Here is a 26,218-nt window from a genome sequence, read left to right on the forward strand (position 1 = left end):
TAGAAGATGGAAAATAACGTAGCAGTGCGTGGTCAGAAATGATTTCCTGGCGTGGTTGTAACGACACAAAACACAAGAATGGAAGGACACGAAAAGGGTGAGAAAACATGTTGATTATGCCATACAGTTTCCACATTCTGAGGTCCCCTTACTTTACAACCTTAATGTACGTTTTCACCCGAATGCAACGTATCGTCAACATTGGATCGGCAGGGGTGGCTCGGTGCCAGTAAGATCACCAACCCTCACTCGAATTGATTACTTTCTGTTAGGAATACGTTTACATTAAGACAATGGTGTACGAAACCCCCGTTAATAGTGCTGAGGAACTAATTGCAAGCATGGTGACAGCTTAATATTATAGGAATACGCCTGGTATTTTCCAGAACATCTGATCTTCCATGTGCCTGAGATGTGAGGCGTATATCACGATCCGATGTCGTAATTTCAAACAGCTTCTTTAATGACGATCGTTGTCTGTTTTTGTTCTTATTTCTTGATATCTGCTGTACTAATCATAATAAACATGTTTTCTCTCTGCGTTCGTATCTTTCCTTTCTTGTGTTTTGTGTTGTTACTACCGCTATCGTCTAGCTGTGCTCTGTCTCTTCTGAAAATTTGTAACTGCTGTGCCAAAACACTTGAGTGCCTAATAAAATAAAAGTTTCAGTTTAGAAAAGGAGGGAAAGCAATCATTTGATTATGTTAGTATAAGTTAAAAAAAAGAACTATTTTTTACACATGGTCAACCATATTTAATGAAACATTATCCAAAGTTCTATTTTACGGACTATTATACTTTTTAGTTTGTATGGTTTACTTTACTACGGTAAAGCAAGATAGTTATCTGTTTAAGGGGTAGGGTAGCCTTCGATGTGACTTTCTAAGGAAAACTAGTTCTCCGGAACATAGGGAAAGCAATGACAATCAGCTCGTTTAGCACGCTATAGTCAGCCCGTTTACCTGGAAACGAACACAGTTTGCACTGTGAACGTTCAGCGACTTTGCCGCTCGGCCACCGACGGGCCTATCTGCTGGAATAACAAATTAAATTTTGCAGACGATTAACCAGAAGTGATATTTCGCTTAAAGCTTCTTGCTATTTTAAACATGGAACTGGAAGAAGGTCATGTGCTGTCCAAATTCTAGGTAGAATTTAATTAAAAAAATACTGTTATTAATGTCCCGTTAAATGCTACGAAACTAATTGATTAGGAAAAAAGTCTGAAAAGTTTCAGATTTTAACTGCTGCTCAAAAATGAAAAAAGTCATAAAAAAAAGGGTTTGTTGAGGATTTTATGTTCTCGCTGAGCTCACAGTCTACCAGACTGCTGTTGCCGTTTACATGAAAATGTAAGAAAACATAGGTGTTTAATTTAGAGATACCAGCCCTTTTAATGACTTTTAATAAAAGAGATTTTCATGGCATATTTTCTAAATTTATAACAATATCAAAGGTATTTTAATTTGATTCTTGAAACACTGAATTATATTACCACTTCACAGAAATATCAACAAAATTATGCTGTTTCTGTTGCAGTTCTTCCTAATTTAAAACATCTAAAAAATCGAACGTTTTCAAGTTTCATTAATAAACAAATTTCCTGTGATTAAGTTAAATAGTTTGTATAATCGTTATTTGTAATATTTAGCCAATTTATTCCGGAATACCAGCCCGATCGCGATGGTGGTTGGCGGTGTCATTGCTATATTACTGAGCCCGGGTTCGGATCTTGGAAGAGACATGGATATATAAAATTGTCGATTATCATTTATTTCAGCTTTAATATTCTGTAGTACCGTAGTTATAACACCTTAAGCAAAGTATTTGGTGACGAGACAGTCAAATTACCAATGAGCTCAGCCATTTTCGACTAAAAGTTATCTTGTAAATGTCCGATCACTATGGATTTTAAATAATAATAATAATACAATTCTGCAAAAGTCAATATTAAAATAGTGCTTAATCTTAATATAATTACATTGAAGCGTTGATATTAATAAAATTCTTTTTCACAAAAGAAAAAATTTGCAACCATGTTACAAATAAAAACCGAAGACAACATATTTCCACTACTACTACGAAAGATATGACGAACTACGAAAGATATGACTTAATACTATGAAAACCATGAAAATACTATAAACTATGAAAGATATGAAAATATTACTGTACAATATACTCATACTTAAATACTGTACTATTCATTTTATATATTTATTTGTGATTCTTTTATATCAAACGAGATAAACAATCAAACTAACTAAACATTTTACGTTTTTTATTTGTAAGAAGCTATCTTTAAAATTGATATGTCATATCATTCAAAGTTAAAAATAATACCCTTTCCTGCAATCAATAATCTTATTTCAATTGATGCCAGCATCTAGATTCTAGAATTTTTGATAAATCGGTTTAAGAGGCGTTTGCTTTCCACGTGACAGATGAGATTCTTCTGATTTTTCTCAGCATTATCAGTTTGCACCTGTTAAGAATCATCCGTTTATATATACAGGTTTTTCTCTTCAACATCAGATACATTCAATGGACTGCATTACGGAAAGATGATAGCATTTAGATTCGTTATTTTGCTAGCAGCGGTTGTTGCTGCCACTGCAATATTAGACAAGCTTCCAAAAATCCCAAAGCCAAAAATTCCTAAAATTCCAGAACTTCCAAAACCAAAAATTCCAAAAGGTACCAAACATTTTATTTTTATTACTTTTATTTTTAAATAGCTAAGTAACTTATTTTAAATACTTATATTTTACAGTTGTTAAGTGCCTTATTTTAATATGATTCTAAAACTGCTTGATATACTTTAATATCTTACCTAACTAATCATAATTTTGTACATAGTGTTTCATGTAGAGTTTTATAAATATCCTTATAATATTTATTTAAGAAGCTAAATTTTGAAGGAAAAAATTGATATATTCCACTTTTAAAAGTTAAAATATCTTCATGTGAAATAAATGGCAATTTTTGTCAAATTCTATTTGTTTTGACATTTCTCTCAAAATAATTTGTATGTTAAAATTCACACTATCACTGCAATCTCAAATAATTTATTAATACAATTTTCATTGCCTTATGGTTTTCGAAAGACATTTTCTCAGGTTTTAAATTGTAATTTGTAGCAGTGTGGAAAATTTTTAATAGTATTTGCTTGTCGTTATGTGTCTACTAGGTGAGAGCTGAAAATAGGTTTCAGCCGATTCTTCAAATTCGTCAATATCTTCCATTTCATATTTTACAGAAGAGCTTCTCAAATATTTTGAGTTGTAATAATAATACAATAAATGAGGCTTCATCCTTGCATAAGAAATGCTATCAGTGCTGCTAACAAAGTGCTAGCATAATACAAAATTCCGTTTAATATAATATTTCCATAACTCCGAAATTTTATATCTGTAGTATTCACATTATTATTTATAATTTGCATGAATAATTATTTGGACACTAAATGTTACTTAAGAATATATTACGTTATGCACATTAATATAAGTTTCAATTAACTTAATTATCTCATATTTTCATAAGTTTTATTTATACAAAATTACTTAGTTTCCTCTAGCAAACAAGGACGCTGTAAAGCTTGTGTCAGTTTTACAGCGTTTTAGTGCTAGTTCAGTGAACTGAAGTATTTTTATCAATATGTACATATTTCTATATACAAAATGAATTTTTGTACTGTAAACTAATTTCTACGTGTATTTGTTTTCATATGTTTGTGTATATCATGAGTATTTATTTATGCATAGATTTTCACAAAAGTTAACATGCTTCATCAAATAGAAGCTGATTGGTAACTATCAGCCCTGATTGGGAAATGGATAAGTAAATTCCGGACTGATTTTATTCCAAAAGCTACTTTACGGAGTTTTTTCTTCTTAGGGAGCATAAACTAGACCCAAAGTCTAAAATACAAGTATCGAGTTATCTCTAGGCCTTGTAAGTACCACACAGACAGGGAAGGGATGTAAAGTATCCTTTCATTAACTCAAATAAAGGTTAACATTCGGCACCAGTTCGTTACAGAAGCCAACTGTTTTGCCTTAAATCAAAGATAATAGATGAACTAAAACTAATGTAAATAACTTGAGCCTAATTGTTTCACACCTGAAATAATGCACAAGCTAGCTCTTACCTAAGGTCAGCATTACAAACTTAGTGGCAGAGTTCTAATCGGAATAGAATCAAATTAGCAGTGTAGCCTTCAAGCAGGCAAGACCACACTCAAATTCTATACTTTAAAACCTTTCTTTAAACAGTCTATTCTTTCTATCTAATTTCAATATCGCGCGAGATGAACATTTACATTCTGCAGGAAAATGAAAATGAGATTGATAAGAAATAATATTAACATCAAATAACTGGTTAGAATGATATCTTATAACCTCGCTGCATATTTAAATACAATCTTGTCAAAGCCTGTATCCTGTAGAAAGATTTTTTGTAATAGATTAAATAGACTACCAGAAAACGTCTATTTTTTGCTTCTCATCAATTTTGAGGATACGTTACTTTATCTAGACTTTACCAGGGACATGTTGTGTGCATGTATATCCAAAGGTTTGCGATTTACAGCCTATTACGGTGCCCAAACTATGCTCAGTATACACTTTCTAGGGATTCTGCTATCACTTCAAGAAAATAAAATGACAAAAAAGGTTGAATAAAAATAAGTAAATTCGGAACTAGAGTTTGAATAAAGATTTGCCGGTTTAAATTTAGTGTCTCCTCTAGCAGATGGCACTAGATCATTCTGCTTCCACTAGTTTCAAAGATATTGTAGCGGAAGATAGACAAATGATGAGGCTGAGAGGAGCATCTGCCTGTCACTCATATTTCGCTGCGAGCCGGGTTTAAAACGTCTTTCCTGAATGGATTGTGAATCTTCGTATGATAGACCAAAAATTAATTACGCAACATATGAGAAGCACGCAATGAAAAAAAAATGAGTGATATTTTGATAGAAGTTTTAACTTCACATTGTAACATTTAAAAACTTCAGATTTTTCTCATTCTCCTTTGGAGCGTTCTTATTTACATAAATCTATACACCCAAATTTATTATTTATCGCAGATCAGTAAATTTGAATAAATATCAATAATTACATTTAAAAAACTATTTCTACTTAAATGCACGAAATGTTCTGCAATACTAGTAATTTGTATGGCACTAACATTACTAACATTTATTTTCAGTTAAAGAAATTAAGGAAAAATTACTTGGAGAAGTTTGCTATGGAGATTTGGGTTGCTTCAGTATTAGACCACCATGGAATTTGCCAATCCTTGAAAGAGGTTTGGTAGGCCTACCAGATTCTCCAGAGAACGTTGGTACTGAGTTTCGTTTCTACTCTCCTAAGAACGTAGATGAGCCTCAATACATTTCAACCGCGAATTTCAGTTCCTGGGATGTAAAAAAAAGTGGCTTCAGTAGACTTGCAAAATCAATATTTATCATACATGGTTATAGGGATGGCAATTCACCGTGGCCTGTGGTTAGTGAACAAAATTCATTCATTTTAAAAAATTTTCTGAAATGCCTTTTTAATACAAGTACCCTCTGCATGAGACTTTCCTTTACTACATCCGTATATTATTTAGTAAAATAATCTAAATTTTTAGAAATGGTATTTTAAGTACTCTAAACTATGTCAAGTGCAAGTACACAGAAAGGAAAATAAAGTCATTAAAGTGAAGGAAGAAAAATCGCAAAATCTCGAAATAAAAATGCTGTGTGGAAATAAAATATGTTGTGAACTGCAAATTATGTAAAGTAAAATAAAACTAAAAATAATAAATCAAAATGCAAGGTAATCAAAACTACAAATTTCACCGTTGTTTTTCTCAAAGTAACGAAATGAAGATTTCAAGAGTCGGAATAAAAATAATATTATGCAACGTGTTTTTTAAAAAGTAACTGAATAGAAGCATTCCAGAAATTCAAATAAAACACTAATTTGTTTCTTCGTTGTATAATTTATTTATTCAGTAGCTTATTTGTCTTTCTAAAGACAGAATAGATAGTGGAAACGTTAAAAAACAAATGAAAATTATTTTACATTTTTTGAAATTTAGTAAGGTTAGTTTTTTTTTCAGCACCTGTTATTCTACTTACTGTTTGAAAGAAAAAGCGAGGCAGAATCAGGGAAGAAGTGTCCAAACAGATAAAGAGTAACATGTTCAGTCACATAATTAATATGTATAAAATAAGAGCAATTAAATCTTCATTGACTAAGTATGCAAAAATCAATATTGCTATCGCTGATTATAGAAGTCTAAACCTTCTTGTTGCTAGATGTAAAGGGCTTATAACTTCATTTTGATTTCCTTCTTCCTGAATTTCCTTTGTGCTTCTGAGCAGTTTCAAGTATCCATGTGCACTTCTGTTTGAGTGGGGAAATTTTGGAATCTTATACTTGCTTGCTCCCGAATTCACAATTGAAAACTTTCTCTGATTTTTTGGGACTATATCAGCTGGTATATCTGTTGATGTACCGTCAGAAACCTTATCTGATTCTTCTGATGCATTCTTCGATATCGTGCCTCGTCTTTCATAAGCTGTTTGCCGCGTGAGGTCTGCTTGTGAAATCGTACATTTCCCCCGTCGTTGCAAAACTCTCTCGGCACCTCATTCCTCGTTCAAGTGAGCTTCCAATACGCATTGCTGATCACTTGGTTGATCGCTTCATCTGCTGGAGCTTTTCACCTTTCCTTTTCATTTTCTGGGATATATCCTTTTAAATACATTTATTTTCAGGAACTAGCTTTCATTTGACTCGTCGCACTTTGATCTTTTTTTGTCTCATTCACCATACCCCGCCTCCTTCCTTTTTCTTTCTGCACCTTGCACGCCCTAAGACAATGGTAATTCTTTTCGTATATCCAGATGAATTTTCGTTTCTCGTCCTAGGTGATTCCTGCAAAACATGTTTTAGAAGATGCATATCAACGAATTCGTACAAGGGTTTTATATGATCCACATTAGCTTTAAAAGTTTCACCATATGGCTCATTCAGATAACTACAGTTTTCCTTATTAGCTCAGTCACATATGAGGAACGTGTTACTTAAACGTATTACTAAACTTTCCCATTGTACCTTCTGGGAAGCTTGAAAGAGAATGACCTGTATTCTCAGTCCCGAGGAGGGCACCACAGGAGATTGCGACATCCTTCGAACCCATGTGCCTTGCCATTTTCCTCTTTTTTTTTTATTTTTGCAGCCTTTTCTTCTTGTTGAACGATGTTTGGGTGCCCCTTTGATTATTTCCCGCAGAGGATGAAAAGGCCTTGATGGAGACAAAGGAGGCGGCCTGGTAGCGAAGCGGTTTCAAAGAGAGTCTTTTATTGTCATAATAAGATTTCTGTTTTCCCTAGCGATATCCAGATTTAAAACCGCTCCAACAATCAATTTCTGTAAGTCTGCCATCTTAAATTTTGCACATATCTTTTAAGACAAAAATAAATTTGCCTAAAGGCGTAATTAACTTTCTGCTAAGAAATAACTCAATTAGAGTTTCGCCGGAGGATCATATTTAGCCGTCGTCAAGACAAATGCAAGTTCATTGATGCAGCTATTCCAGCATTGATGATATTTTATTACATAGCCTGCAAATGATTTAAACTATGTCCATGCTTATCCGCTATGGTATATTATATAGCTGTCGACAAGGAATCATCTTGAAATTGTGTATGCTAAGTCCTGAAGAAATATCCTCGAAAATTTGATTAACAAAATGCTTACCATTATCCAAAATTAAGGTAAGTGGAACTCTATACTTTAATATAAATCTATATACAAGTGATTAGGAGCAAATACTATTTTAAAATTTTTACTACGTGGGTAGGAGCTAGTATGCAAACCCCTATGAATTCACTAGGGAAAGTATTGTATATACTATTCTATATGCTATATATATGTATCTGACCGGACTAAAATTAATATGGTAAACTAACTGACAAATGTCGCAGGATTTAACATATTGAGTTGAAAATTTTTACAGCTATGGAAAATAAACAGCCTCTCGAATTCCTTGAATTGTTTTTTTCTTACCTCAAGACGGCCTGAAATTAGCGCACCAAGAAATTTCTGCAAAATATTTAATCTTAAGCTGGCCGAAATAACCGATTTTAATTCGTATTATTATTCGTCACTTGAGTAAAATAAAAGATGGTCAGTATTCTCAAAGTTTGCAGTTCTGTCTCTAATAGCATTCCTATCTTAGTTTCCAAAATGGTCAGGATGTTTTAAGCATGCATAAATATTTTTAGACTTCGGATCTGTTTGCAGTTCCGCGATAGCTGTTTTCCGAGAATCTAAAATACTTTAAGTTAGCATTGCACATTTGACTTCACTCCAATAATTTAATTTTATTATTGACAGAGCGTCCGTTACCACATTTGTCTTTGCCAGGAGGATGCTTAATTATGAATTCGTATTCTTGCGATTTTAAGGTCCATGTTACGAGTCTTGATCAAAAATTCTTCCCGTAATGCAAACGAACCACGGCCGCATGATTTGTACAAACACTTGTGGGTGACGTCCCAAGATAAACTTGAAATTTCAGAACAGCCAAAAAAACTGCAAACGTTTTCTTCTCTATAGCTATATTGTTTTATTGAATCAACTACCACAAGTGACGACGTAATTAAAATAACAATGAAATTCAAGTGTAAAGCGTAGACCTTGTACTCAGAGATTTATTCAAATCTAAGATGTCTCAAACTCTGACCGGTGTAACAAATTTAAATATCGGCAGCAAAAGACGAATAATTTCAAAATTATCACAGCTGGCAGGAACTGTGTAACGTGGCCACGAGGTGCAGAAACACGCTGTCTTACAAACCAGAAACCTCAGCTTAAATATTCTCTAACTCAATTTGCATTCTGCTCAGGAAACGAAAAGAAGTAGTAAAGATCTGAACGAAAAGTAATAAAGATCTGAATTATAATAATTGGTTAATTTCAAATAGTCCCCCTGCAATGTTATTGAAACTGCTTTGGTTTTAGATATTTATATCAGTATCTACTATCCTTTTAGATATTTATATCCTATCTTTTAAATTATTAATTTATTTCTTAAAAAGTAAAAAATACTGTAATACGCTATGAGGCTAATAACAATAAAATAATTTATTATTATAACATTAATACATTTTACGAATTTGCTTACCCTAGGAAAATTTTTTATTGTAACTCTTAATGCAAATGCAAAATGCTGTGTGTGTGGAAGTCTCTTATCCCAAACGTTTTTCGTAATGTAATTATTATGCATTAATCGCTTAAAACTATTAATATATTTGTTCTTATTACAGAGACTCAAGAATGCTCTTATAAAAAGAGAGAAAGCCAATGTATTTGTAGTCAATTGGTCGAAAGGAGCAGGTGCACCACCATATATTTTACTTGAGTATCAAAAGGTTTCTGATAACACAAGGGTGGCAGGAGCAGAAGTTGGATATTTCATCCAAAAGTTAATTGTAAGAATATTTCTCTAGTCTCAAAGATTTCTTATGCACCTGTTAAGATTTAGATAGCGTTACTTCTCAACTGGCGCTATGCTTATACACTTTGACCAAAAACTTGCAAAAGACGAGTTAGATATCATATCTCATTTCAGATAGTGCTGCATTACCTGGCCTAAAATTATTTTCTAATATAACTCGATTTCTGTCGACTTTGATAAATTTATTTCTTAGTTTTATTGTATAGCGATTTGTCATGACTCATAAAATAACAATCACCATTTCATAATATGGGGCATCTTAAAGCAATCGTAATGTAAAAACTCTAAGCACATTTAAAATGTTAAGATGTTCTAATATGCAATAAATCAATAATTCGTATGGATAATATTTGGTTATTTGATAATATCGATTAATATACTTTTGTATTAATTTTATTAATTATTATTTTTAATAAAATAACAGGCAGCTACAAAGTTAAATCCTAAGAGAGTGCATGTTATTGGTCACAGCCTTGGAGCTCACGTAGCTGGTTATGCTGGAAAATGGTTCAAGAATAACTCCACAAAGAAAGTTGGAAGAATAACGGGTAACTCATACATATACGTATTATGCAAAATATGATAATCTGTTCTGCCACTCAAATGTATTTTGAACAAACCTTATCTGTTCTGAAATCTTTTTATAAAACTGGTTATTTCGACACGATTAGTAAGAGCTTGGTGTGTCCATATTCTGGCGCAAAACCTTAGAGGTTATACGCACACGATTAGAAAGAGAGATCATGAAATAATTTAATATGTATTAAGACGATATAAATTTGCAGTTTTCTGAAATGCTTGTATTCAAGTATTTAAAGACTGAAGATGCTTCATGTCCCATTCTTAACCATGTCACCATCTCATACGAGAGATGTCGAGTTGCATAAAATGTCAAATGATGAAAACGATACTTAGTAGCTGGAAATGTTTTTAAGAAATCTCTAAATTTTCGGCTTTCCAAAGTAAAACTTTTCTGAGAGATATTTTATTTCCCAGCACCAACATAGGTGAGTTATCTAAAAGGAAGACAAATTTGCTGTAAGACATTTTTATAGCCTCGAAATTTCACAACAAATTAATGAAAGTAGCAAAATGATTCCTTTTAACTTGCATCCACCGCAGTTTCAAGCGAGATAATTTCTAATTAACTTGTAATCCCAAAAAGGTTTTAGGCAAAAATTGTAACTGAAACACGTACTTTATTAATACATGATTATAGATTAAGATAGAATTGTATCACAAATAAATATCGAAAAAAGGAGTTATATAATAGAAAGTGTCATATCGCTGTCCTTTCCTGAAGGAGTGAGAAAAGTAAAGTGTAAAAGAAAAAGCGAGTTAACCAATTAAACTCCTTTGCAGGGTTTCCAGTTCATAATGTTTATCGTGCTATTGGCGACAGTCCATCACTGTTTGCATACCAACAAAATTAAGTAAGAAAGATTAGGAATTCATCCAACAGAGGAAACGATTAACATTCAATTTTGGAACACGTCAAGAGACACTATTTTGAAGCATCATATTTAAAGGAAAAAAAAATTGAATTAAAAAAACTATTTATGATAGTACAAACTTATTGACTTGATAAGTTTATATTATCATAAATATTGTTAATAATTGATACTTTTGACACTTTCTGATACTATTTGACACATTTTTCTTTCTCTGTGCTTTATAGCAGATAGTGAGTACCTTAAAATATCTTTAAATAGCGACCCCAGGACCCAGAGCCGGATTTACGTATAAGCTACACAAGCTAAAGCTTACCTCCCCGCAAAAAAATAAAATGTAGTATAAATAGCATTAAAATATTTTATAGTAGACTTATAAAGGGCCTCATATCTCAGATATCTTAGGGCCTTATCAAGTCAAAATCTGGCTCTGCCAGGATCCCCTAATACACTCATGTCCATAAATTAAGGATAATGCAAAATCAGGCAAAAGAAGAATTAGAAGCAAAACAAATTTGACTTATTTGTAAAGCTTATTTATTAAACAAAAGGTAAAGAGCAAAAAAAGATGCTATATGTTTGATATTATTAAAAAATAGCGATTTTGTCTCCTTGGAGCAAATTACAAAAAAAAAACCTATTTACAAAAAACCAATATTACATGGTTGGTATGATTGTTAATACATTGTATGTCTCCCAGACGATGCAATACAGTCCGTACAACGCCGAGGCATGCTGAGTATCAAATTATCGATCTGATCTTGGAGGATATTACACCACTCATAAAGCAATGCTCTCCGAAGTTCCGGTAGACATGTAGGAGGAGGTTGACGGGCTGCAACTCGTCGCCCAAGCATGTTACACACGTGCTCTACTAGATTCAAGTCCGGTGAGAATGCTGGCCAGTCCATACGGGTGATATCCTCCGATTAAAAGCATTCGCTTACGATGTTTGCACGGTGAGGACGGGCGTTGTCATACATAAACACAAATTGTGCGCCCATGGCGCCCCGAAACAAACGTACATGTTGTTCCAGAATGACGTCCCGATAGATTTGGCTTGTCATGATTCCAATTTGAACATGCAGGTCAGTTCTGGAACCCAGAATAATTCCAACTCAAACGAGCACTCCTGCACCACCGTAACGGTGTCGTTCAATGATGTTTTCTTGGTGGTAACGGGTACCTGCAGCTCTCCATATCAACGTCCGGCGACAATCAGACTGCAAGCTAAACCTGGACTCGTCGGAAAACATCATACAAGCCCACTGTTGCGGTGTCCACAATGCATGCTCTCTACTCCAGGCTAACCGCAGGCGACAGTGGGTTGCAGTAACTGGAGCGCATCTGACAGTTCTACGAGCATATAGACCAATCTGCCCTAAGCGTCTGTACACGGTCTGCCTTGAAATTGCTGTACCAGTGGCTGAAGAGAGCTGACGAGACAGGTCTGAGGCTGTGGTCCGCCTGTTTCTTTTGGCAGAAACTGCCAAGTACCGGTCCTCATTCGGCGTTGTAACTCTGGGGCGACCTGTGCTGTAACGTCTACTCACATTACCATCAACTTGGAATCGTTGCCAAAGCCTGGAGATGAAACTCTGGGCAATTCCAAGTTCGTCTGATATTTCCAGTTGGGTACGCCCACATTCCAGACGGCCGATAATTCTACCACGTAAAAAATCATCCAAATGCGTCCTTTGTGCCATAACTATTCGTTTATTGCACTGAAATGCTTATAAAGTGCCTGCGAACAATTTTACTTCTTTGCCTTTATTCCTTATACATCGCTCTCTTACACTCTCGTCATTGTGACGTACCATCGGTGTCATCTGGTTACTTCCGGAAATTTGCATATGATTCTTGAAGATGTGTGTAGTGATTTTACAAGTGATATATTTATTTTAGAGTTCGATTTCCGCGTGACTCCGAATTATCCTTAATTTATGGACATGAGTGTATTTGGGGAAATTTTGTGGGAGCCTATAAGCATTGCGCAAATCCGACACACGCGTGAGTAAAACCGTCAATTTTTTCACTTGCACTGTAATATACTATTGCAGTTTTAGGTCATTATCTTTAATTTATAATTTTAAGACATCGAACAATGTGAAAATTTTAAAGTAACAGACGAAATGACATGTCACGTGCAAAACAAGTAAAATGAACGTTTATAATATATAAAAAAAAATGCGTCGAAACATTTTATTTTTTTCTTTGTCTGTATTTTCTTATCTTTACCTATTTTCAGATACATTATGTAAAAATAATTGGTAATTATTATGATAAGTTAAAGCAATATCAAAACTGCTAAAATTTTTGCTGCAGGCCCCGCGACCCCACGGGGGTCGCTACTCACAACTTAAGAAACACTGTTTTACATCTATGTTTACTTTCCCAAAGGTTTGAAAAACCATAGGTTTGCGCTTCTAGCCATTAGCCTTGTTTAAGGCGACGTTTACGAGTCTGAGCTTTCTTGCCTGTTTTATCTTGTGAGCCCCGTTAAGGCTAACTTTACTGCATTCAATTTTAAGTTTATCGTTACTTTTTGAGTTAAGCTAGATGTGTTGGTTTTTATGTACGCCCAAGTTAGGCCAACTGAAAATTATATTGAGTTAATAAAGCGTTCTTTATACCATTCTTCTGATTGTTGGAAGAATTTGAGGATAGTTCCTCGCACAGTCTTTTAGGTCTCGTTAGTTTATGCTACCGAAGAAAACGAGAACACCCGTGTATTGTAACGTCTGAACACCCGTGTTGGGTGAAAGGAAACAGCAGTTGCCTTTTAAATATTTATTTAAAAAACTTAATAAGAATTTCTTGAATACTAATAAATAAAATAATCAAACCATTACAGCTATAATACAAACAATGGCCGCTGGATGCAGCCACGATGCTGGCTGCGTCTTCTTCCAAGTCTTTTACTGCATAAAAATCTCTCACAGAAAGGGCTTTCTTTCGTTTTGTTAAACGTCTCATCTGGAACCCAGAATAATTCCAACTCAAACGAGCACTCCTGCACCACCGTAACGGTGTCGTTCAATGATGTTTTCTTGGTGGTAACGGGTACCTGCAGCTCTCCATATCAACGTCCGGCGACAATCAGACTGCAAGCTAAACCTGGACTCGTCGGAAAACATCATACAAGCCCACTGTTGCGGTGTCCACAATGCATGCTCTCTACTCCAGGCTAACCGCAGGCGACAGTGGGTTGCAGTAACTGGAGCGCATCTGACAGTTCTACGAGCATATAGACCAATCTGCCCTAAGCGTCTGTACACGGTCTGCCTTGAAATTGCTGTACCAGTGGCTGAAGAGAGCTGACGAGACAGGTCTGAGGCTGTGGTCCGCCTGTTTCTTTTGGCAGAAACTGCCAAGTACCGGTCCTCATTCGGCGTTGTAACTCTGGGGCGACCTGTGCTGTAACGTCTACTCACATTACCATCAACTTGGAATCGTTGCCAAAGCCTGGAGATGAAACTCTGGGCAATTCCAAGTTCGTCTGATATTTCCAGTTGGGTACGCCCACATTCCAGACGGCCGATAATTCTACCACGTAAAAAATCATCCAAATGCGTCCTTTGTGCCATAACTATTCGTTTATTGCACTGAAATGCTTATAAAGTGCCTGCGAACAATTTTACTTCTTTGCCTTTATTCCTTATACATCGCTCTCTTACACTCTCGTCATTGTGACGTACCATCGGTGTCATCTGGTTACTTCCGGAAATTTGCATATGATTCTTGAAGATGTGTGTAGTGATTTTACAAGTGATATATTTATTTTAGAGTTCGATTTCCGCGTGACTCCGAATTATCCTTAATTTATGGACATGAGTGTATTTGGGGAAATTTTGTGGGAGCCTATAAGCATTGCGCAAATCCGACACACGCGTGAGTAAAACCGTCAATTTTTTCACTTGCACTGTAATATACTATTGCAGTTTTAGGTCATTATCTTTAATTTATAATTTTAAGACATCGAACAATGTGAAAATTTTAAAGTAACAGACGAAATGACATGTCACGTGCAAAACAAGTAAAATGAACGTTTATAATATATAAAAAAAAATGCGTCGAAACATTTTATTTTTTTCTTTGTCTGTATTTTCTTATCTTTACCTATTTTCAGATACATTATGTAAAAATAATTGGTAATTATTATGATAAGTTAAAGCAATATCAAAACTGCTAAAATTTTTGCTGCAGGCCCCGCGACCCCACGGGGGTCGCTACTCACAACTTAAGAAACACTGTTTTACATCTATGTTTACTTTCCCAAAGGTTTGAAAAACCATAGGTTTGCGCTTCTAGCCATTAGCCTTGTTTAAGGCGACGTTTACGAGTCTGAGCTTTCTTGCCTGTTTTATCTTGTGAGCCCCGTTAAGGCTAACTTTACTGCATTCAATTTTAAGTTTATCGTTACTTTTTGAGTTAAGCTAGATGTGTTGGTTTTTATGTACGCCCAAGTTAGGCCAACTGAAAATTATATTGAGTTAATAAAGCGTTCTTTATACCATTCTTCTGATTGTTGGAAGAATTTGAGGATAGTTCCTCGCACAGTCTTTTAGGTCTCGTTAGTTTATGCTACCGAAGAAAACGAGAACACCCGTGTATTGTAACGTCTGAACACCCGTGTTGGGTGAAAGGAAACAGCAGTTGCCTTTTAAATATTTATTTAAAAAACTTAATAAGAATTTCTTGAATACTAATAAATAAAATAATCAAACCATTACAGCTATAATACAAACAATGGCCGCTGGATGCAGCCACGATGCTGGCTGCGTCTTCTTCCAAGTCTTTTACTGCATAAAAATCTCTCACAGAAAGGGCTTTCTTTCGTTTTGTTAAACGTCTCATCAGAAATAGCTGGAATGGGGAATTAATAAATCCCTTATGTCCGGAAACCGCACCAGGGGATTTCCACAACACCTTTCCCCAGAATTCTAACTGACAATTAGTCTCTGGAAAAAAGAGAAAGTTCTTTTCATTAAGCAAATGTTCGACAGAGATGTGCATATGTCACATATATATTCATATATGTAATATGAAAACAGTAAGCTTAAATAACAGGTGTCGAGGAGGAAGCCAAATTAGTGTAATTTGTACTAATTTAAGAATAATAATTTAAAATTAAAATAAATTTCAAGCGTAATCAAATAATTCAGATAAGGCTATGTTGTACTAATAATAATGAGTACAAAATAGTACATGCAACTACCATGCAAAATTGATATAAGCGAACAATCTTTAAATATAAGTACTTTTGTGGTGAATTTAAATTAAAAATAAATTTAAAACCTAAAGCAACTAAAAAAATATTCGTATGAACTCAGATGAACAAAACAAAGTTCGATCGAAAACTTTGGTGTCCTCAGAAATGTAAAAGAAAATTAGTTTGTTTCTGAGCGAACAAATGCACAATTAAAAAATTTAATTAATTGATAGAAAAAATAATTAGGAATGAAATTGCACATATTTAGCCCAATCTGAACAGACTGCAATCAGTAAAAGACACTTTAATTAAATTTACAAGAGCAACAAATTAGAAAAAACGAAAGTACAATCACAAATAGAATAAAGAATGTGATATGAAGAAAACTTTTCCACTTTGAAAACTTGAAATATGTATGAAAACAAGATCTTATGATAGGAAAAATCGAAAAACTATCTGGCAGTAGAAGACTGTATCAAATAATACAGAGCTTGAATATATGAACTGCATATTAGAAGTCTGTTTGAATATACCAATAAAACAAAATCCATATTTAAATGAATAAAATTACATCATTAATTAATAATTAATAAAATTATACCGTTAATTAATAAAATTATACATTTCGACATTCTAACGGGTAACGAAGTAGTGAAACGTAACGATTCATGTATATAGGTAACTGAACTATAGGCATTCAGTGCCAAAATATCTGTACATAAAATAGTACAGATATGAAATTTGCATTTAGATTAAAAGCATTATGACTCTGTAACTCAATCATCAGTTTACGATCAGTTGCAGTTAAGACATTATTGAAACAGTATATTAATTGCTTATAAACCCTGATAATGTACTGCGTTATTAATGAATGGTTTTTGCAGCTTCATAGTTTTCTTATTTACAATGCAAAAATTGCCAGCAAACATAAATAAATTCATATTTTTAATTTCATCAGGTCTTGATCCAGCAGGTCCACGTTTCAACCGTGTTGATCCAATTGTTAGAATAGACAGAGAGGATGCAACATTTGTTGATATCATTCATACTAATTATGCACCAAATCGCTTCGAAGGTATGTAAGTTTCTCATGTTAATCTGAAAAAAAAAAAAAAAAAAAAAAAGAAATTTTCAATCTATCAGTTTCAGTTCTCTTTCCTAAATCACTCATTTTCTCAATCTAACATTAAACTGCAAAACAAATATATTGATGGGCCTATAATGTTATACCATATTTTCTACATAATCTTTTCTAAATTTTGTGATGAATTAAGGAGTAGTATTATCTGATGTTTGAATCTCCAATATCTCCTAGTTTAAATTTACTAAACTAAACCTAAATGGATTATTATAATGCCCTCCCCAAAGCTGCATGTAGAAATTTAATACTTCTAACGACGACTTCCGTATTGTCGCTGGCCACGGTTGAGACCTTGATTTCTCACCCTGGGCATAATGCCTCGAAAGATCAAACACTTCGAGTTTAAGTATTAAGATGTTAATGTCTTTCGGGCGACAAATTTTACTGCAGCATTTTTTAAATAAATGATTCTTATTATAAACAAGTCCGTAACAGAAACCGATGTAGAGTAATCGTATATTCAGCAATTTAGAATTATACGAAGAATTTAATCTTAGTGTGCATATAAGCAAATCCCTCTTCATAATCCCATAAAAATAAAATCATTTCTTTTGAGGGATATTTATATCATGGTATGAATTTTACTTTAATTTTTTAGGTCTTGGCATCAAAGAAACCATCGGGCATTTTGATTTCTATCCGAGTGGGGGAGAAGATCAGCCAGGATGTATAAAAGCTCGTGAGGCCAGAAAAAAAATCATTGGTGAACTCACCGATCCCAGTCAACTCTTTGACGTTATATGGAACATTAAGAGTGGGAAAAGCGAAAATAGTAAATATATCAACAATTCTTATAGACTCAAACATATGAAACCTATTCATCTCTGTTTACGTAAAAATTTTATGACTATTTTACACAGTTAATCTGTACAAATATCTTCAAATTTACATAATATTGCAGGATATTTTTGTCTCATTAATAGACGAAATTATTTTTGTCACATTTTTCGATTATCTTCTTAACTTTTTTTTAAGACAGCAATTTGTTTTTTAGCTTTTATTTCAAGCATATCAGACTGCATACATTTTATTAAATATACTATACTATATATATATTATTTTCTAAAATATATAAATATATATGATTTTCTAAAAATATATAAATATATATTATTTTCTAAAAAAATATATAAATATATATTATTTTCTAAAGATATACTATACTGGGCGATGTCTGAGAACAGAACCCGTCGGAAAATCGATGATTTGAAATTTCGAAATTTTCAGGTTTTTAGATTTCCAGTTTAAAACTAGTAAGATTACGTGCAGAAACACACAGTTTCAGAGCGACTTTGAGGCTGCTTAATTAATGTTTGAAATGCAAAGTGCTTTTTTAAATGTTCGATCTGATAGCGTTATTTAACTATAATTCTGCATCGTGATTTCCGTGATAAAAGATCTTTTCGCAAAATTTCCAGGGGTATTGATTTCCATTCTTCTTCCACTACTTTCCAGATTCTATCAATCATGATGTCCTTACCCTTAAAAATAGCTCTATCTAAGAGACAAAACCTTAAAAGTCCAAAGATTCTTAGGTATTGTCCATAGGTTGATAGTTGTTGAATATTATATTTCGCCGCCCAACTGTTATAGTAGTAGCGTCGTTGACCGCCGCGCCGAAGAGCCCGGTCTCCAATCCCGAAGAAGGCATGAAGTTTGTAAATGTATCGTGTCGGTGCGGCATGGCGGCACTCTAAATATGCTACGAGCCGAAAGTCCTCTCGTGTGGTTTGGTAGAAAGAGAGAGTGGTGGGAGACCTTTGGAGCCGTCCCGCCCCCGAGGTGCCCTTCATCAAAATTGAGGCAGAACTGAGTTAAATCTCACTATCACCTAAATGATGCTCAAGGCTGTTGCCAACGGGAGGCGTTATCTAGCGCTCTTTTCTACAAGAAATTTCGTGGTCTTGGGTTGACTACGTCAGGCAAGTGAGCATAAGCAACAACATATTATATTTCAGGACTTCGCAAGAATAAATTGAAAAGCTGTATACGCAATACCCGTATAAGTTTTAAATTTTTCAGTTCTACCTTTCGAAGAATGACTTATAGCTTTCTCAAAATGAAGTTTTGCTCCTTGAAACTCAATGTGATACAGAAATGGAATTTTTCCTTTAAATATCGGATGCCGAGTTTTCCATCCAGATCTTTGATTTTTTGAGTATTATCTGGACTGACAGATTTTGTTTCACAAAAATATCTCATCATCTTGGTGTTTTGATAATTTTTAATTTTATTCGAAATTTATTTTTGTTTTATTGTAAATACAGTAAAATGTAATGCATTTAATTACAGTTTATAATTTTCTTAGTTATGTACTCCCACAATATTGATCCTATTTTGTAATACTTTAGTTGTTTGTACAAAATGCTACAAATGTGAAAGAATTGCAAAGTTTTAACAGAGTTTTACAGTGAAGTTTTCTTTCGTGTTATATGCGCAGGCTACTGAGATGGCGGTCTTTATTGTACAGTCTTTCGTATCGTTTATGGATTTATTGCATTATTTGGGGTGATAATGATGCAGTGCTTATAAATTATAATGACTATTTCTATCTTATATTAATGAATAAGTACCTTATTTTTTATGCAAATCGAAAGGGGATTTTCTCTAAACGACGAGCATACTGTCGCCAGTCTTAGTCTCCGTGATTCAGTTCTGCATAATCTTGCCAAATCGCCATCCTCAGTTTTAGATTTAACAATGTAATCCCCTCATTTTCTTTCTGAAGCAAGTTCGATCTAGATGGTGAATTGAGATCATTTCATTTAAATTGAGATTTAGATCTTTCATACAAAAATCATCCCTGAGTTTTGGTATCAGTTGCATAATGCGAAAGATGGCCATTAAAAACTCTGAATAAGATATTTTAGCAAACTAAAATTCTAATTATTCTGCCTCACTATTTGGATAGCGTGGAAAGAATCTTCTCCTAATCAAACCATATAAAAACAAAAGTCATAAACTTATTTAAACAAAAAACTGTGGAAGACTAACTAATGGTAAAAAATAGGCAATAAATAGATTTAATCAAAATTGCTGTATATGGAAACCTAAATTTAAACTGGGAAAAGAAATCATACGGGGAATGTGTTATAGAATTATGAAGAACGTTTGAAACAAGGAATTATTTTTCAAAACATAAATGTGGGAAGAACTGAAGGAGATGAAAATTTTGAATTGAATTAAATGAAAGATTTTTATGCTTGCTAAGCTTTAGTTTTGTGTGCTGCTATATAAAGAAAACTAGTTTTTTTGCGGCTTATTTAAGTTGTAATTTTGTTTTACTTTTTTAATTTGTGAAAGGGAGCTCTGATCGGATGTAAAGCGGTCTCTAGATAGTATATAGAAATAATTTAAATTTTCCCCCCAGCCTCTCATTCTTAATTTCATTGTACGAGAATTCTGCGACAATCATAAGCTTCTTACTGAAAATTGTAATTGCATTGTGTTAACCAGACTTATACATTTTGTGTCTCATTTTCTAGAATAAATAGACTTTCTTGTTTTGCAGTCATTTAGATAAACCCATGCTTCTTCAAGGGTCACAATGTATTTCCATTTATCTCATGCGAAATAAATTTTATGCAGAGTTCTACCAAATTGTTCTGCGTTGTGCAAATATGCTTCGGCGAAAGGTCGTGAGAATCATGTGTTTTAGATTTTCTAAATTGTGAATCTTCGTTTCTTAATTTATTATTTTTTGTTATAGATGTGTTTAAACACTTTGCACTTTGATTTCTGTGTTGACGAATTCTCTCTTCTTATCAAAGATTTAACTTAGAATGTATTAGAAACAGTACACAACTTTTCGAGTATTCGTTTGGAGTCTTCTTTCTATGTAGAATTAGAACCTGAATAATGTTTCTCGTTCCGATTAAAAATGTTGCTTATTTTGAACTTAGAATTTCCAATAATGTGCATTTTACGACGTTTTTTTGAATTATGGAATAGGAATAATTCTCTTCGGAAAGCATATATCATTCAATTCAATTTATTCATTCCTGTTTACATATGACGTTTTGAAAATATTTCTCATTTTAAATAATAAGCTGTTAGGAGAAAGTTTTATTCCGAAACAGTTGCTTTCTTTTTAAATTTCCTTATAGAAACAGTTCTAAGAATGTGTAAACATATTCTGTAATTTTTGTATTTTCAAAATAACAGGTCTGAGAAGATGTAAAGATGTATTAAATGGGGTTTAGCTATAATTTTTTATGTATATAGTAAGTACTACCTAAATATAATAAATGATTAATATTCAAATTATTTATGAATATTATATACAATAATATAAAAATGAATAATTAATTTTAACTTAGTTAAGTGATTACTCTATAAATAACAATATATTAAACCATCGGCAGGCAAGCTATTCAAAAATCGGACTGTGCGAGTAAAACCCACCAAGGTGGCAATATTATTTTTGCTATTGAAATTAATTTTAATTATAATTCAATAAATAAATAAACCTTTTTAATTTTAAGCTAGAATGGAAAATGGAGTGGTATGAAATTTACTGTGATCTAAATGCTATTATTTCTCCCAAATTTGATAATGGTTATGTGATTATGATGATAAATACTTCCGCTGATAGAATTGCAGGAATTGTACTAGGAGACTCATACTACTGTACCTTCGAGGGTTCTTCAGCTTCTATCTTAGAAAATTAAAAGCAGTGTTAAATAAAGCAAAATGTTTTCAGTTCATCAAAAATAGCTTTGCTTTTACCTTCGCCTACCTGTGCTAGCTTTTATTCTCTTCCCGAATTTCACAAAATTGTCATTTTATTTCGCGCTACTGTTTTCAGTTAACGAACTTTTAATTCATGGATTTTAATTCAATATTCATTTTTTGCTCCTTAAGCAAATCAATTCTTGTTATCCAATTTTAATATCAAATTTAACACAGTAGAAGCAGGTGGTACCCGGTGGAAAAGCAAACTGGAAAATGTCAGCTGTGAGAAATTTACGACGCATTTTATGAAATAATGAATGACAACAATTTTAATAATGCAGTACAACACGAAGCAGAAAATTTCTAAGATAAAACTAGACATTTTAAAATTTATTTCTTTTGTGAAAATTTGACGCAATGTTCTTAACACAGTAAATCCTATCAGCAAACAACTTCAAGGTAAAACTGTGAGTATTATACTTGCTTTGGAATCCACTAAAGGAAAATAAATAGTTTTATTGCAGTAAAAATCAGATTCTAATCTCAGCATACACTTAAAATTCCAAATAAGTTTAGTGAAGATGTATATCAGGAAAGTGAATTTTATTCTGCAGATTAAAACAGAGTAAAGCAAAGCACACATCCGTTTCAGTATCAACAGCGCGATGAATCACTGAAAAAACATGAAGACAAATTTAGAATTATATATCTTATGAATTCTTAGATATTGCATGGACATGCTTAAATAAGCTACTAAAACTGCACAATGGTAGTTTTAGTTTCATAAACAGTTTAGCAGAAGCTGATAAAGAAGATCTAGGAAAAAACTATTACAGTTTTATCCTGGGCGGGGGGGGGGTAATCTAATGATATGTGCTTTTAAAGATGTTTAAATTTCAAACTCAAAATCCTTTCCAAATTCTGCACTTAATTGCGTTTATCTATTTATCTTTGCTAACTTACGTCTTTTGTTAAAAATACGATTGGCTTTGCCTGTTGGTATCCCTTACTAGTATGTCTCAAGAAAGATTTGTGAAACTTATATTAATAGCAGTTGAAAATTATGTTTATACTAAATTAGACATAAAAAAATTTACCTTCATTCATATAAAATATAGAAAAGTGAAAATTCAGATGCAAAAACGTTTATTGTTTGATTAATTAACTTTTTATACACTAATGTTTAATTTTTAAATTATATTTTTGACTAAAATACAGTTTAATTGTTTGAAATATGGTTTTGTTGTGTTGTTTGTTCTAATAAATTATCTTCTACCGTCAATAAAAAAAAAAAAAGGTAACATTGAAGGGCTTTTCCATTAATTCGCAGGTAGGCGCCAAAATATATATATATATATATGTGCAAGGTATAAAATATGAAAACAAATTTTTTAACAACATCCGCTTTCCGTTCAAGTGTATCACTTGAACACTAATCCTCATTATGTCTCCTGCAATATGGTTAGTTGTTGTACAATCACCATTTAAAATTTAAACAAAGGATTCAACTCACGTCATTCACATCGACGTTTTCCTGTCTTCCTGTCTCTGTGCTTCTCCATTATCATCCATTTTCTTTTTGAAAGGTGACAAGGTGTTTATTGAAGTGTGGGTGCTTATCGCGCCCATAGTGATGTGTAAAAGAGAGTATGCGTCCTAAAATCCAAAAGAAATAAAATTATGTGATAAATAAATCAACAGCTACATTTACTCTCCATCTCTCTATTACGCATCCCATCTGTATGCCAGCAACATTTATATTCATCTCAGCCATGACTAAAAAGTAACTCGTGTTTTTTCTCTCACGAATCCTAAAATATTGTTATCAAATGATCATCTACACTGAATTATTAAACAATTACGCACATATACATATAATATTATGCGTAAGAAAGACTATATATATATATATATATATGTGTGTGTGTGTGTATGTATATAAACATAAAGCCTCTAAAATTCTTCTGTATAATTATAAAGCTTGTAAAGTTAAAGGTAAATTGGAGTCAAAGCAAGGCAATTCCTCAACAATATTAATAAGTGCATCCTTTTATGAGGAATTGCCTTGCTTTGACTCCAATTCAATTTTAACTTAAGAAGCTTTGAGTTTATTTTCTATAATCCGGAAGCTATAGCGCAGGACGGGTATAATTTTTTTGTTTTATTTTTATTTCTTATTAGTTTTTTTATGTACTTATATATATATATATATATAAATAATTATTTATAATATATATAAATAATTATTTATATATATGCATATACACATATTTGTGTATATGTATCATGAAAGAGTATATTTTGTGTATACATATTTTATATATATATGTATACACAACATACACACTTTCTCACGCACACACACATATATTTATATGGAAAGAAAGAAAAGAAAGAGATAACTCTCATTTATTTAATCCGACTCGTTAGCTAATTTCAAATCCTTCATTCAACCAGAACGCGATTTGAGTTTCAGACCACTGAACTACACTGTATTTTCTTCTACTTAATCCATTTTTTTTCATCTTTTCAGTTTCCGAAGGTTTTAATGAATTTGGATGCAGCCATGTAAGAGCTTATAAACTATTCACTGCCAGCTTAGAAGAGCCAAAATGCAAATTTCAAGCTTTGCTGTGTGACAGTTGGAAAGATTTCCAAACTGGAGCGTGCGGTGCTTGTAAAGGAAGCAAGTGCGTGAATATGGGTTATTATGCTGCGAATAAGAAGATTTTGGCAAAGAAAGGCAAATCTCTGGTTTTCTACCTGGATACAAAGGGGAAAGATCCTTATTGTATGGAAAAGCCGTGAATTAACTTTGGAAAAGTTACAAAAGTTCTTTCTGTATAGAAAAAGCAGTCAGCTAAATTTATAAAAATCTTATAAATTTGGTGCAGAATAAAGTGTTTTTATTTATGTTATTGCGCATGTTTTTCTTATATACTGCAAATTTCTCTTATGCAATTTCACATTGTCACTCATTATCTGAATTAGATGATCATTAATTATCGTATCCCAATTGGACATAGCTATTCTATAATAGATACAGATTTAATATAATGAAAGGAAAATTTTTTCTCTCGTTAAAATGAAGGCATTGTGACAACCTTTAAATAAACACATCTAGGAACTGGATAATGAAATTTTAAGATTTGCATAAGGACTGTAATTCTTTATTAATACGTATAGGCTTTCCTTTAGACGCAAATTCTGCTGTTTCTTCATGCAAACGATTGACACAAGTCTTTTACAGTCTTTAAAATTATTCTTATCCTTTCTATTGCTATTTTACTTCATAGTAGTTGATGGAAGGGAGAACTTTGCAACTCTGCCCTGTATTATACCTCCGCAGGTACAATGATGTTGATTAGGATATCGTGGAGGACGCGAGTGATATTCAAACTTTGTGATTTTTAAGCCACTTTGTCTCCAGTTTTGCTCTATAAATTGCTATAATATCATCTTTTTACACAGCTTTTCATTTGAAATAAAATGTTTTAACAAACAAGCCTACTTGTTCCTTTAAAATACTCTAATAATCCTGACAGTTATATGTCCATCAAGAAATATCACTGTTTTCAGACACTTCCATGGCACTTATCAAACTTGCAAACTAATTTACTTCTTTGTTTTTCCGGGCATGAATCAATAGGGATCATGCGCCTGAGAAAACGATCTTAAAACTCTTTTAGAACTGGTAAAGACAATAAAGATTTAAAGGCAACAAAATGTCAAAAATACGAAACAAGAAAGGTTTTGCAATCTGTTCTGTCCGAGTTATTTGTTACATCGAAAATTGCGCCTATTAAAATTTCTTTACTTTTCTAGATAAACTGACAGAGCACTGGTTATTGCGCCCTTCGGTACATTAAAAAAAATTCTGATGCGGACACCACATGACTTTCTTATACAGCCTATTAAATTATGCACATTTTTAGATGCATTTCATTTAAATTTATTACCTCGAATTCCTTTAGAGATATATTTCTCATTCAATTAATTCAGTTCTTAATTCGCGGCAAGGCAAAAATACAAAAAACCTCCAAATATCTTCTTTAAAAATATAAAACACCAAATACAGTTAAAACAATTTTTACAATTAACAATTACAGTTTCTACAGATAAACACGCAATTCACTAAGCGGATAAGAAGGCAGATTTTTCAATGCACAAAACTAAAACAAATTTTTTTCTGGTCTCACAAGGCAAAAAGGCACGGAAGG

General features: G+C 33.0%; 1 protein-coding gene across 1 annotated transcript; it reads left to right on the forward strand.

Annotated features, from left to right (window-relative positions):
* Positions 1 to 2,528: 2,528 nt before the first annotated feature.
* On the forward strand, positions 2,529 to 24,916 carry LOC118181533 (pancreatic lipase-related protein 2-like). The gene is made up of 7 exons (XM_035350700.2): positions 2,529 to 2,698; positions 5,213 to 5,511; positions 9,330 to 9,494; positions 9,945 to 10,068; positions 17,142 to 17,258; positions 17,923 to 18,096; positions 24,532 to 24,916. Exons 1-7 carry the CDS (start codon positions 2,566 to 2,568, stop codon positions 24,804 to 24,806), a joined length of 1,287 nt encoding a protein of 428 aa, XP_035206591.1. The 5' UTR covers positions 2,529 to 2,565; the 3' UTR covers positions 24,807 to 24,916.
* The last annotated feature ends 1,302 nt before the right edge of the window (positions 24,917 to 26,218 follow it).

Source organism: Stegodyphus dumicola, chromosome 2 (assembly GCF_044657685.1).
Source record: "Stegodyphus dumicola isolate Sdum_Otavi_A_Nest chromosome 2, ASM4465768v1".
Classification (NCBI taxonomy): Eukaryota; Metazoa; Arthropoda; class Arachnida; order Araneae; family Eresidae; genus Stegodyphus; species Stegodyphus dumicola.

Coding starts and splice junctions, on each gene's coding strand:
- LOC118181533 (XM_035350700.2), top strand. CDS start 2,566: ATGATAGCATTTAGATTCGTTATTTTGCTAGCAGCGGTTGTTGCTGCC. Junction 5,512..9,329: donor GCAATTCACCGTGGCCTGTG/GTTAGTGAACAA, acceptor TTCTTATTACAG/AGACTCAAGAATGCTCTTAT. Junction 18,097..24,531: donor GAGTGGGAAAAGCGAAAATA/GTAAATATATCA, acceptor TCATCTTTTCAG/TTTCCGAAGGTTTTAATGAA.